Source organism: Cryptomeria japonica, chromosome 6, assembly GCF_030272615.1.
Source record: "Cryptomeria japonica chromosome 6, Sugi_1.0, whole genome shotgun sequence".
NCBI classification, from domain to species: domain Eukaryota; kingdom Viridiplantae; phylum Streptophyta; class Pinopsida; order Cupressales; family Cupressaceae; genus Cryptomeria; species Cryptomeria japonica.
Genome location: NC_081410.1, coordinates 250,457,886 through 250,472,504, shown reverse-complemented (window position 1 = coordinate 250,472,504; position 14,619 = coordinate 250,457,886). Strand labels below are relative to the sequence as shown.

Genomic DNA, 14,619 nt, shown 5'->3' with positions numbered 1-14,619 from the left:
AAATCTAATTTCCTTATGTAAGCAACTGCCTTGCAACGTTTGTTAACAACTTTTTGATGATTTATCTATTTGCAGTGTCCTGACTGTACATGTGCAAGGAACAGACTTATCTTCTGGAGCAGCTCTCCGAGGGTGTCTTCATTTAGTAGATCTGGCTGGCAGTGAGAGGGTAGACAAATCAGAGGTCACTGGTGATAGACTTAAAGAAGCACAGCATATCAATAAGTCTCTCTCAGCTCTTGGAGATGTTATATATGCTTTAGCTAATAAAAGTGTTCATGTACCATATCGTAATAGCAAACTTACTCAGATTCTTCAGGATTCCTTGGGTGTGTGATGAAATCTGTTTCTAATGTTACAACTTAGTATTCTGAATTGTGTTGTCATTATATTTCTAAACTATATCAACTATGCTAGTGTCAAGTTTTGACTAATCAATTTTGTCATCTTGTTATTTATAGATAATGTTTTACACTACTGATTGGATTGGTTTCTCTTTGCAAAGGTGGGCAAGCAAAGACACTTATGTTTGTTCAACTTAATCCGGACATTGAATCTTATTCAGAGACAATTAGCACATTGAAATTTGCAGAAAGAGTGTCTGGTGTGGAATTGGGTGCTGCACGTAGCAATAGGGAGAGCAAAGATGTTCGAGACCTGAAGGAACAGGTGCTCGGTTCACTCTCTGTTTTCTATGTACTTGAACTTATACTGTCAGGCTGTATACATGCTTCTGATTTATCTGAGGCTAGAGGTTCCCTGATACTTCTGAATAGGATACCTTCTATATTGATTTCTTAGCTCAGGAACTATGCAGCTACTACTTTTTTCACGTGTACCAAAGCCTAAGGTTTGATCTTATAATATTTTTGGAAGTTCTTAAGCTTTCATAGCCTGACAATGCGATAAAGATGAATTTGCATGTTAAATAATCCATCTTTAAGAACATTCTAAAATACAAATACATTTCGTTTACAAGAACACTTTTAAACGCACACCATTTAAGATTTTAATGCTATATGATTGCTGTGGATATTTCTGTTAACTTAGCTAAAGAAAATATGTTGCAGGAGGACCTGGGGGATTGCCTAACTGAATGAGTCTCCTTGATTTGCTGTACACTGTTTCTTTTTACCAACCTGTCTTTATCAGAAAAAGTGAATAGGGAACTCAATATAGAAAACATGGTAGACATAACCCAGAAGTACACAGCACTTAGGAAGCGATTCACCACAAACTCATTACATCATTAACTAGTGAATTCCAAGGTTGCTGGCATTGGCATTACCAGGAATAAAGGCTGTTGGGGCCTTTAACTCAACATAATTCTGTGACCATTTCAAAGTCTTAAGACATATTGTTATATTGATTCAAGCATAAATGTTCATGCACAGTATTGCTATTATATTGAGACTCATTTTGAATAACATTTCTGTCACTAATTAGTTTTGAGCACCTCATTCAAGAGTTATATTTGGAGAATTTGCATCTCAGGAAGCTTCTAGATTATGGGTTGTTTACACAGATACGTTGGAAGAAGTTGGGTCTTGAGCTGGTGCTATTGAAGTAGATGTGTGAACCATAGGCAAATGAATTGAGATTCTGCATGTAGAAGATAATTCTACATAAATAAGATGAATTACTCCTTTGCTTTCCTTTAAATTTATTCAAACCTCACACCTATTTCCTCCAGATAACTTCACAACTCTGGAGTGCTTGGCCAGAAATGCATATAGCGTCTGAATTGTATGTCTTTTCTGAATTTGCTTTCATTTGTCTCTTAATGTGGCATGGATTTGCCTTATAGATTGTAAACTAATATTTTTTTAATGAGTTTTTGCTTTCCCATACTTTCATAAATTATCACGATTTACTATTATTGAAGCCACAAATGTATTCAGCCAAGGTGCATTTTGCTCTCTTACTTTGATCACTTTTTGGTTCCATTTTTAAATTTTTGTACTTATTCCTTTTGTCTTCTTTTATCAATACAATAATTTAGATGAGGGTGCAGGATTACCTTAATTCTGCTGGGCAAAGATCACTAACTACATCCAAGTTTCATCTTCTCAGTCTGTTTGTTAAAATGGTTATTTCATCCCTGCCACAATGGTAACTAATGGCAGCAGTTGAAGTTTGAGTGCTGATCTACCCTCTTGGTGGATGCTTTCCCACTGCAGTTTTTTTTGAAGTACAAATAGGACCATTTCTTTCAAATATCTCATACTCTTTACATTGCCAACAAAAGGGGTGCTGTTACAGTCAAGTTCACCCCACAACAATTTTGCAACAGAAGCTTGGATGACTCAATAAGTTAGATTGTGGGCTGAATCCCTCCTAGCAATTTGTTCCAGTAAATCTTACTTGCCTGTATATGTGGCTTATTTCTCTGCAATGCTTATTCAGCATTTTATTAATACATGTATCTGTCTCAAGATTTTGCAGTTTTTTAATACGACAATACTGTCTGGTTTTCATGTCAATGCAAAGTTGTGCTGAATCGGTATATAACCTGAATGAGCTTTGAAAGTAGGTTTGTATGTGCAGCAGTAAGCTAGTGAATTGACTTGGCTTGGTGATAAATAAGTAAATTTGTTTGGATCAAGAAAAGAAAATATCATCTGAGTAGCCCAGGTTCAATTGGTGTGGGGATTTAGGCATGGGCAGGGTACAGGGAGATGTGGGATCACTTTCAATCTGTTGAATGTGATAATGCTTTTTAGTTGTCATGTCAATAAAAAGTTATTCTGAATCAGTGTGTAATCTGCATGAGGTTTAAATGTTAGTCTTAGTATGCTACAGTAAGCTATCAAAGTGACTTGGCTATGGTGTGTAACACAAGGTCTCTAATGATAGAAAAAGTAAATTTGCTTGGGCCAAGAAAAGAAAATATCATCTGAGTAACTCAGGTTCAAAGAAAAGAAAATATTGCTTGAATAACCCAGGTTACATTGGTGTGGGAGTGCAGGATTGAACAGGGTACAGGTTGAGAGCATCTGGTGCTGATTCTTCAAAGTTTGGCTTGTGGAGGTATAGTGTATATTCTGTGTCATGCAACTTTATAAATATCATGGTGTCGAGATTCTGGTGCAGCATAAAGTCGGCAAGCTTTTCAACTCAAACAGGCATGACAAAAAATAAATAAAAAAACATAAAATCTGGTGATTTCTAGGGGGGAAGAACTATTCATATGCATTGCGTGCCAAATCAACTGAAAATGCATATAATAATAAAATTAATCAGTCAAATCTCCATAAACATGTATAAATTAAGAAGTGAAAACTGTGACTTTGAGTTTTGAGTTTTGACTATTGAAAGTGTTGATATGATAGAAGATTTACTTTTATATTTGTAAAATTGCTTTTTGTACAAAGCCATAAATTTATATATCCATGATGATGGCATGACCAAAATAACCTGACATAAAACGGCAAGCTAAGGTTAAGAGGATCCTGCTTCACTTTTCCCAACACTAGTCACTCCACAATGGACCCATGGTGCTTTGAGCACATCAAGGAAGCATCTGTAACCATTCTGCCTGCTATACTCTCCTCGTGTATATCTTTGGTTGTGCTGGCTCTCTCCCACTCCCGAACACAAGCCTAGCCACATGATTGATAGATCAGCTCATATATGGTCTTCTATGTACATGGGGCCATCAGCATTAGCAATCCACTTTGATTGTGGATTATTTTCTTCCAGCTTGATAGGGGAGGTGCTATAATGTTATTGTGGCAGAGGCAAATAAAGTCATTGAACTTTTGCATGGACAGCTTGACGTGGTTTTTCATTTGATGTGTGTGCTTAAACATACTTAAATTACACTCACAAATAGAAGTTCTGCAAGTTGGTTCTATGAAAATTGGGCCACCTTATCAGCAGGATTTTCCCAATTTTCATTTGTAACACTAAATATTAAAATGTTTAAATATTTAAATAACAAATTCTCTGTTACTGAGTATTGCCATGGAGGCCCTTGTATTAGTATGGTTTTGGTATTGGTACTGGTTTGGGTACTCCTCAAGGGTCTTTAATTCTGGGTACAAGAAAGTCATGATGGAATCACAGTATAATGTCAAACTAAAAAAATAAATAGGAATAAAAAATGCAAGAAAAACAAAAGTAAACACACTAATCTGCTGCTAGTTCTATTGTTAAAAGATTCATTTCATAACATATTTAACATTTTGAATTATCAATTATTAGTAGTGTTTTTTACATTTTTATTTTATTTTAAGCATTTAACATTAATATTGTGGCTAATTTTGTTTACTATTTTTATGTTCTCAAAATTTCAATAATTTTTAATGGGCATACCTGATCTATTTGTTATAACTAGGGGCTCAAAAAATAATGATAACTTGAACTCAACCCATAATGGTAACTTAAGAAAAAATCAATAGACAATGACAATAAGTACTAAAAATTTGAAGTTCTAAATTTTGAAAAGTTAAATTTTAATGAACTATACATGGTTTACACCTGTTCTTGCAGCCTTGCAAACACCTCATGAAAAGAACCATTTTTTCTTGGTTGTATATCTCAATCTTTGTCACAAGCTTCATACTAAATTGTACACTTGGCTCCATGCCCTTTATCACTTTGTAGATGCCATTCATAACCTGTTCATGTGCCTTGATGCTATCGAAGAATTGGAGGTGTGGGTTCAAAAAGTGGCTGAAAGTATGAAATGGCCTATGGAGTTATGTGCCTTGAAGCTATTGAAGAATTGGAGGTGTGGGTTCAAAAAGTGGCTGAAAGTATGAAATGGCCTATGGAGTTTTTATATCCATCGACAATTGTCATTTGATAATATCCCAAATGGGCCTATGCTTGCTCTTCACCTTGCCATAGAATTTTATATGCTACTAGACTTTTTCCATGCCCTCATATATATAGCCCATTGCAAGTTTTTTTCCATTGACCACATTAAGAAGAGAAAAGCTTTTTTCCATTGACCACATTAAGAAGAGAAATCGGTACTACACGAGGACATGTTCTTGGGTCTAGATGTAGTTTTGGATGCCTGGAACATTTTAGTGACGGGAGGATGGAGAGGAAATGTCCTTTTTAAAAGTTTTTTCCTGCCTCCCCTCGGCAGAAAAATTCATGGACGTTTCTTCTTTTTCAGAATGCCACAGGGATCTCCCGTTTTCCCTAGGATGCTTAATGATGTCCTGAGGTTGTCAGGACATCCACACAGGCTGTCACACACTTTTTAGAAGAATGTAACCAGTAATAGGTTCGATTGCCTTGAAAATATGAATTCTGTATACATTAATGAGTAATCTATCACAATATTTTTTTCGTAAAAGCATGTTACAGTCACAAAAAGAAAATTTATAGATACGATTTTTATCAACATGTCTCCAACTAAAAGCTCACCCAACACTTGGCGTGGAGTTTACTGTACCATTCAAAACATGTTTTTTTGAAATTTGAAAACTTGTTTTAAAAAATATCAGCTTCTTTGAGTTTATTTGAAGTAATTTTTTAATTTTGTTGTATTTAATATACATAATATTAATATTATACTATGTTCCATCAAGTTTCCAGGATGGGGACGGGGGATGCATTTCTAGGACAGGTTTTTTTGAGGTCATTTTAGGGGATGATGGGATGGCAAAGGTCAAAGGGGATGGCTATATAAAAAATGGGGAAAATTTTAAAAATATAGGGAAATTTCAAATATTCGTATAGTAACATTGATAAGGCATTCCTCATATACATTATATAATTGAACAACATCAGAGTACATTTCCAAGTTTGGTTAAGGTCTGTTTGGTGGTTTCCTAAAAGAAAAACATGACGATTGTGATTCCTCTAGTAATTGTCATGAGCTTTGTCTCTTTTTGTAAAGTCATATGTAACTAGAACATAAGTACGGTAAAATGACTGTGCCGAGCTGTGGGTACATGCCATTGCATATATTTGAGCCACAGGTTGAGGTGAGTTTTTAAAAGCCTTAACTTGAAATAACTAAAACATTGATAGCTTGTAGTTAACTGCAGGTATGTCTCAACCAGAGATATGGTCTAATATTTTATTCCATATGCTTAATTCGAAACAGCTAAGTCTAATGTTCCACAATTACATACCTTAAAGATACAAGCCATTGTGATCAATTATAGTCCAGATGAGTTTACATAGATTCTCTCCCACGAGATGCAAGTACCCTCTTTATGACAGGCTGGCAGAAATATGAACCTTTTTTTTTAAAATAAAAATGCTTGTGTAGGTAAGGGGAGGGTTGGGAGACGTTTAAGATGTCCCTGGCTGTCTTGGATGTCCGGCTATCCCCTACGCATTGCCAATCCATCCCCCTTGTTTCTGATACGTGTAGGGCACAAAAATAAACACTGGGAATGGCTCCAAGCCGTTCCTGCATCTCAGGGATGGGTAGCCTGGAAAAACCCAAAGGACGTGTCTTGGAGGAAAATGGATATTATATATTCTTTAATATTCATCCTCAATTGTACCCTTAGTTGTCCCTAAAATTGAGAAATTTTTGATGGGTAGCCTGGAAAAACCCTGGGGAACATTTATATTATGTATTTTTCAACATCTATCCTCAATTGTACCCCTAGTTGTCCTTAAAGTTGAAGAATTTATTTCTCATCGAAAAAGTACAACCACTATCCCAAACTTGAAGAAACTCTAAGAGAAACCAATGACTGAAATCTAAAGAAAAGAAAAATAAAAAAATTACTCTGTACTTAATTTTAAACTGAGGAAAACAAAGAATAAAGAAGCATTATAAAATAGAAAAAGAAAATTTCAGAAAGGAAACTGGAAAAGGGCATCGTTGAATAACCACTCTACGATTTAATCCTCACATTTGTCCTTGAGTTGGAACTTGGAACACACATTCCATTGCTCACAAACAAACATTTGCTTCAAAGAAGTGTTTGATGATAGAAAAGACTGCAAGGTGATGATTGAGATTGCAGATGGGTTATAAACTTATACAAGGATGGACAAAGCTTCTTGTTCTCGTTGAACACCCTCATTAGATAGAGGACCCAAGCATCATTGTAGATATATTTGCAAGCAGTATGCCCATGCTCCACAACCGGTTTGGCCCACTCCATTTCGCTAAAGCATTTAGCATTAAACTAACACAATGGACCTAGCGAGTACATTAGTAGTCTACATATGATGACATAATTATCTGCAGTATCAAACTACATGCACCACATTCTTTTTACTCACGTCTATCCCAACTTCTTCCAAATTTGGCCCATAAATCCTAGTGTTTTCTAAATTACAAAGGCATCAATTGACTTAAAAACTTTCTTCCATTCAGTCTACTGCTTCATAATACTTGTGGTAAAATCTGTGACCTAATCAACAAAAAATGGATCCATATTATCTGTATTGGGAGCTTTGAATGTTTGGACCAACCATGACGATCGCATCTGCTAATGCTTAAATATAAGGGTGTGTAAAATGAAATTCAGAATTGTGAAAATAAAAGTAACCTTAAATAATTTTTGAAAGGTTCAAAATAATAAAATAAGAAATTTCTTGAAAATTACAATTTAGAGCAAAAATTCAGAATTAAAAAAATTAGACTTATACCTGTTCCCATTGAAAGGAGTGTCACAATAGTGTGAAAAGTCACCCATTGCAATCCTTTTGTTTTTTTCAACAGATGCTTTCAAGTATTGTGTCAATGAAGTTCAACCTTGGATCTAACATCTCCCTTGAATGATGAACTGGAGACCAGAACTTGCTCATGGCATCGGAGGAACATAAAATAACTATCTAATTAGTTTTACTTAAGCTTTTCTCCTTTTCCTGAATGCTTGTCTCATTTAACCATTATCTCCTTTATAACCTCTGGTTCAATATCCTCGCACGCTATTAAATTATGTCTAGTTATGTGGGCAAGGTGATTAACGCCTCTTTGAAATTCAACACCACAATATATGTAAAACACCTGCCCTTTCTTGGCCAAGTTTTTTCTTTATGAAACCAATATTTTAAAACTTCTAGAAATAAACAATAGTATCGTTGAGAAATAAAATTCAAAAAAGCAGAAAACAATTTACAGAAAGAACAGGAAAAGGTTATAAATTTAGGGTTTGTTCCATTTTAAAAATTATAAAATTTAGATTCTGTAAACAAAAAAGAATAGAAAGAATGAAAACAAAGATGATGAAAGAAGAGAAAGAACAAGGGAAGAGGGAAACATGGAAACTTGGAAGAATGTAAAAAAAGAAAAAGAATAAGAAAATTACTTCTGGATGCTTGAAACACTAATAGAAGAATGTCAAACTCTTCTGATGTGCCCATCTATGCACATAATCCCCATGAATAAAATAATATTCAGCCCTTGCTTTCAAAAAATCAGCTCCTTCAAGCAAAAATCAGGTGATGCGTGAATTGTGAAAAGTGAGTGAAAAAACAAAATGGGCAAATAAGGGTGGAAAAGGTTACTTAGGTGTTGTAATGCCACAGTGGCCGTTAAATTTTTTGATTTAATTGTATTTTTTTAAATTAATGCTTTTAAAAGACTTGTCAAATTCACGAATCTGACCAGACTTGTGAGTCTTGACTGCAGAATTGTCTAGCATGTGAATTGAGACCACAGATTTGCAGGCTCTATCATGGACTTGAATCTGTCCGATCCACAAATTCTTTCAGAGATATGCTGAGTCTCAATGCTCTGATATATATCTTTTTGTGATTTATACTTGATAGTTAATACATTAAATAATTGAAATTAAGTCTACAGGTATGATCTAGTAATTGACTAGGTTCTTGTGTGCATCCCTACACCTATGTGAACAAGAATGTAGATTTACATCACAAATGTCTTAGTTGAGTAATGGAAATTTTCAATGTTGTAGCAATCAGAAAACAGAAGAGTCCAAATATGTCTAGATAAAAGAGAGAAAAAGCTGATTCAAACTGGTCCTCATCAATTGTATGAGTCCATTTACATTAAAATAAATCATAGAATCTTTGGAGCCTCAGTAATTTGATGTCATTTTGAGAATGTTTGTATAGACCTTGAGAAGATTGTTAGATCTGATTATTTCTGTTCCTGAGGCTAATTTGTCTGATCCAATATGAGTGTATGGCTTGCATTCTTTTGCAAAAACTGTCAGATTAAGTACACATATTAGTACACTTATATGGCATGACTGAATGTTTTCGTACAGCATACAAAAATAACTTACCATAATGAGAACCATGGGCTCAATCCAACCAATATGTTCAAAGTTTGAGTATCTTCTTTTGGGGAGCACATATATCTGGCGGAGCACTCCTTATAGATTATCAATGGTGGACATAGAACATGTCCATGAAGCAAATGCAGGGAAAACAATGATATATTCAAACTGAAGTGACACAGATATATACAATGCATGCTATAGCAGAGGGGGAGATTGTCTACCTGTAGTGAATATTTCACCATACATAAGTTCTAATAGAATAACTGTCTACCTGTAGAAGATTTATTTTGAAGCTCACTGTGGACATGGGACATGTCCATAAATCAAATGCAGGGAAAACCATGACGTATGCAAGCTGGAATAATGGACCTATATACAATGCATACTATAGTAGAGAGAGATTGTGTAGCTGTAGTGAATATTTCACTACAAAGGGGTTCTAATAAAATCTCCATTTTATTTGAGGAACCCATGGGCATAGCCTGTTAGGCCGATTAATTTGTATAAGGCCCCCTTTTAATAAATGTATTACTTCCCTTACATTTAATGCGTGTGGGGCAAGTAGCCCAAGAGGAGCCTTATCTAAGCATCTTTGGTCTTATCTGTTAGATTCCATTTTCGGATCAATGGTTAAAGAGTCGCTAATTTGTGCCATTTAACACTTTGCCTTAGAGAGTCCTCAAGCCTGAAACTTTGTGTATCATGGTCCTCGATGCAGCCATGACCCGGAGGGTTGTCAAAGAGAACATTCCAGATCATAGAAAATGGAAAATCAGACATCCGCATCATCATATATTTATCATAGATCATCCGGTAACATCTGGGTTACATGCTGGCTAACATGCTCGGTAACAGACTACATCCCAGAATACAATTCATCCGGACCTCCAAGAAGTATTTGAATTACAATTTATGAATCTAGATCATCATACAACTTCCGCCCGTCTCAAAGGATCACATATAACAATATATATACCATCCGGAACACATCCGGGTCGGCCACAAAAGATTACATTTACTAAGGAAAATGAAACGTGTAAAACAAGTCTGCCCCAAAACGTGAAGATCTCATCCACCAAGAACAAACATGAAGTGCAGACCACAAAGGAGGGTCAGCCAAAGGCCTAAGAACATCGTGTGTGGTGCCAAATTGTTTTGCAATCCAAGGAATCTCTCCGCACAAGAAGAAATCTCCAACATAGACGAAAAACTCAAAATTGCCTTGGAACCAAGAAACATGCACTCCGGAAGGAATAACTTGCCGGAAAAGAATCCAATTGAACTGGAAATCTGGAATGATGAACAAGAACAAGTCTGGAAGCTGAAAATCTGATCTGCAACGAAAAAGAAACAACTACCGGAAAATGCTGAAAGTAACATAGAAACTGCAACAAGAACAAAACTAAAAGCAAATATTTTTGGTTGATGCAAGATTGCTCATAGACCGGGGATTGCTCCTGCATCAGTCCTCAAGTAGAAGCACCTCAAGTAATGAATGCTGGAATGTTGTTCTTGTTTCACTGTTTGTTTGTGAATTTCATTTTGTTAGTTGAATCCTAGATGTAGATTGACTTAGTTCTGGCTGCACAATGTGCCTAAAGCAGATGAAGGTTGAGCTTTGAAGAGGGAACCAAATTGATCTGTTCTTTGGCACATCACCTCCTCTGGCTTGAGAATCTGATGTTGTGCCCATGCTACCATGGATCTCCAACACTACCCTTGAGCAGAAGATTTTAGCATCTGAAAATAACGTTAAGCAGAAAATTTGCTGGTATTATTTTCACATCTTGAAGATTTTGTATATATTTAATTTCAATGGTAATGCAGTGGCCATTGTGACATAGGAGGGTGGCTAGCTTTTCAAACAGGTCCTAGGTATTGCAACATGTTTTATTTTATAGTTGATTTTTGAATGAAACAATACTGACAATTTCAGACTGTTCACCTTGCCGTTGTATATTTTAGGTTATATATTAGATAGGTCATCCGTCATACAATACTTTTAAATAACCTGACTGTTTTCTGGGATGTCTATTGAGCATCTACTAAGCTAAAATATGCTTGCATGGGTGAGAGTGTCGGCCATGCACAAACAGCTGAACATACTCTGTAGACTGAGCATTTGAGCGTTATTAGATGGTGCTCTGTTGGTTGAATAAATTGTTCAGCTATGTCCTAGGTGCAGGCATTCAGCATAGACCAGGGGCCAGAACTAGCATGCACATGTATTTAGTAATTTATCAGTCCTTACCCTTCTCCATTGGAAGTATTAATGTTGAACTTCAACTTACACAAAAAGGCTTCAGCAAGGTATTAGATCATGATGAACATCTAGGTGAAGTAGTTCGTTGCTGAAGGGAGATAACGTCAGCTACAGTTCAAGCACAGCTCAGCACTACAGAATGTGCCTGTTTGGGTTTTTGTGTTCACATACAAGAACTGTTAAGATGAAAGAAAGATGGTTATTTTCTACCCAAATTTGAAATTCAATATTTTATCTCATGTCAATTGACATTTACAGCTGTTGTAATGAATATAATAACTCTAGAATTGTGCCATAAGCTGGTTCTCATTCTAGGTATTAAAATGACAAAATAAAACTGGGGTAATATTCCTGAGTACAAGATTTTGGCCCTCGAGAGCATAAATTGGACCGCTCTACTAAAGTTGTAACATTGAGTACATGTTCGTTCCATGTAACGTTTCATTATCGGTATTGCGTGTTAATTGTGTGAATGTTGTCTATGGACCTTGTTTTGAATATTTTTCCTTTGACTTTTGCAGGTTGCAATGTTGAAGGATGTCATTACAAAGAAAGATGCTGAGATTGTCCGTTTGCAAATTAATTTTCAGGATGTTTATGTTCCCAAGGAAAAACTTAGAGTGAAGGTTACAAACTTCACAGCACAATCAAATAAAGTGGCAACAGGTCGACAAGGTCATAAGAATCAGAGCCTGACAATTGGCAGACGGAGAAGCAGTGAGGCAAGATTTGTTAGATCTTTTTGGATGAAATATATCTATTCATTCTGCATAAATAATGTAGAGACTATTCACTAAAAAAGTGATATTTTAATATTTCAAATTACCCCTCAATTTCATTCAACATTCTCATTTTCTGACTGATCAAGTGAATGCTACTGTAGGATCATCAAACATTGTCTGGTCAAGCATCCAAGTATTCCTTGAGGCAATCAACTCAGTCCTCTCAAGATTGTGAATCTACTTCAACAGGGGATTCTGATGATATATGTGGTAAGTACGGTACACCAGTTGCAACACAACACGCTATGGCATCAAAGAGGTCCGTGGATTCTAAGATGGAGCTTACGTCCTCTCAAGTTACTTGTTTGGAAACTAAGCTTCAGAAAGATTCATTCATGGAGGACGATGTTTCAAAAGAATGTCAAGATGGGGTTCGTAGCAGTTCCAATTCTTCACTTCTTGGAACACTATCTCTGGATGAGACAACCAGTCAATGCAGTGCAAAAATGGGAAAAATGAACGAGGAAGGTATTTCTTTGGTTGATAAGCATTCTGATGTTGGATCACATGGGAAATCAATGATGAAAAGGGTTTCAGATGATGAAAATGTTTCAGAATACAGTGATAAGCATTCTGATGTTGGATCACATGAGACATCAATGAATATGTCAAAGTTATTGCAATATAAGGATCACAGAATGCCTTTCAAACAGGACGCGGGAAATGTGAGATCTTTTTACTCTTCTCTTGAATCGACAGAGAATTCTGCTCCAGATGTTGAGCTTTTTGACCTGAAAGATGGAGACCTTGATGAGAGATTGAGCGAAATCTCTGATGGAAATCTTTCGATGGGAACTGAAACAGATGGCTCTATTTCAAGCATTGTTGAACTTACTCTTTTCCCAGAGAAAAAGGAATCTGGGAAGCTTATTCCGGAAAATGACAAAAGGTGGGGTGTAGACTTTCTGAACCTTTGCCTTGGAAGCCATAAATGAAATCAAAGTATATAAAGTTGGAAATATTATTGATTATTAACCTCACGAATTTGCATTGCAGATTGATGACGCCTTCACATATTCCTAGACCACCAGGAAAGTCCCAACGTAAAACATTACTTCAGCCTCATACCAGCGCAGGGAAGTCTTCCACTGTTGCACGAGGAACAGATCGTTCTTCAGCAAGGCGACCAAATGGACAATCAACAAGTAAGTTTCCATTGAATTCCTTTCCTTACTCTTCTGTTAGAATTTTATGTTTAATAATGTACCAGATGTTATCCAATCAATATTAACTCACGTGGGCTACTATTTGTCATATTCATCTGTTGCAGTTGACACTTCTTGGAGGAAAGGATCTCAAAGACCAGTATCCATTGATTCCCCGCAAGCATCAATATGTCGGCCATCAATATCTCACCGTCAGGCTGTCAGTAGCCAACTCTCAGGCTGTTCTTCGTCCTCAAAGCGATGGCAGTGACATTGTAAATTTCTGTTCAATGGGTACATAATACAGCAAACGTGTCATAAATTAAATTACTTTTGGCAAATACCATTCATGTGAATGACCGTCAATCATAATTATTCATGATTATTTGGTCATGTAAGTTTGTAACAATGCAAGCCCTTTGTACATAGAAGTATCCAAGATATTGCCCACTGTGTCAAGAAATAGAGGCAAATAGGATTCTTTGGGTAAAGCAATGTATGCAATGTTTAGTTGCTCCAGATTATCAAATATTAAACCTTTCTTTTGTTGTAAAAGTAATTTTTTATAATTTTTCTCCAGCTCCCCGCTTCCCGACTATGGATCACAGAGTATGATCTGAAATGCAGGAGCCAAAGAATTCCCCGAGTTAAATCCAGGAAACAATATTGAACGATGCTATGAGATTTCAATACTTTTTTAACACGTACTTGTGTGCATGGATGCAAGTGTCTATGAAGAAAGTAATCAAAAGTGACCTGGTTATAGGCACTGCTTAAAGTTGCAGAAATATAGCCCAATTCAAACAAGGTGCAAACATGTGGGCTTTCTGCCTTGACAGGCTACAAAATTCCTGGAAATCTGGTTATGATATGGCACTTATGATATGGCACTCCAATATTTTTTTCTTTGTTTGATCTTGTATTAAATTCCACATAGTGGAGTTATCTCAATTGCTGATTGCAACGATATCACTCGCATATGTCGAAATTCAAACAAGGCACAAACTCACCGACTTTACCTTGAGGCTAACGAATCCCTGGAACTCTAGTTTTGATGCTGCGCTCCGAGTATCCTTTCTTTGTTTATGAAATTGTTTTGATCTTATATCAAATACCATAAGGTAGAATGATCTCGTAAAATGCTAATTCTATGGAGTACACGCAAACATTGATAATGAGAAATGGGAAACACATAAAATATGAACAAAGATCCATGGTACAAATAGCCAGCTTGCATAGAGAGA

General features: G+C 36.1%; 1 protein-coding gene across 1 annotated transcript in view; it reads left to right on the top strand.

Moving 5' to 3' along the window:
• The window catches only part of LOC131037307 (kinesin-like protein KIN-14J), a 31,379-nt gene extending 17,099 nt beyond the window's left edge, over nt 1–14,280 (top strand). Inside the window, exons 17-22 of the mRNA XM_057969402.2 lie at nt 76–329; nt 506–669; nt 11,970–12,170; nt 12,332–13,119; nt 13,227–13,375; nt 13,501–14,280. Coding sequence (XP_057825385.2) covers nt 76–329; nt 506–669; nt 11,970–12,170; nt 12,332–13,119; nt 13,227–13,375; nt 13,501–13,646 — 1,702 coding nt within the window. The 3' untranslated portion in view covers nt 13,647–14,280. The remainder of the gene's footprint in view (nt 1–75; nt 330–505; nt 670–11,969; nt 12,171–12,331; nt 13,120–13,226; nt 13,376–13,500) is intronic.
• Nucleotides 14,281–14,619: the final 339 nt, after the last annotated feature.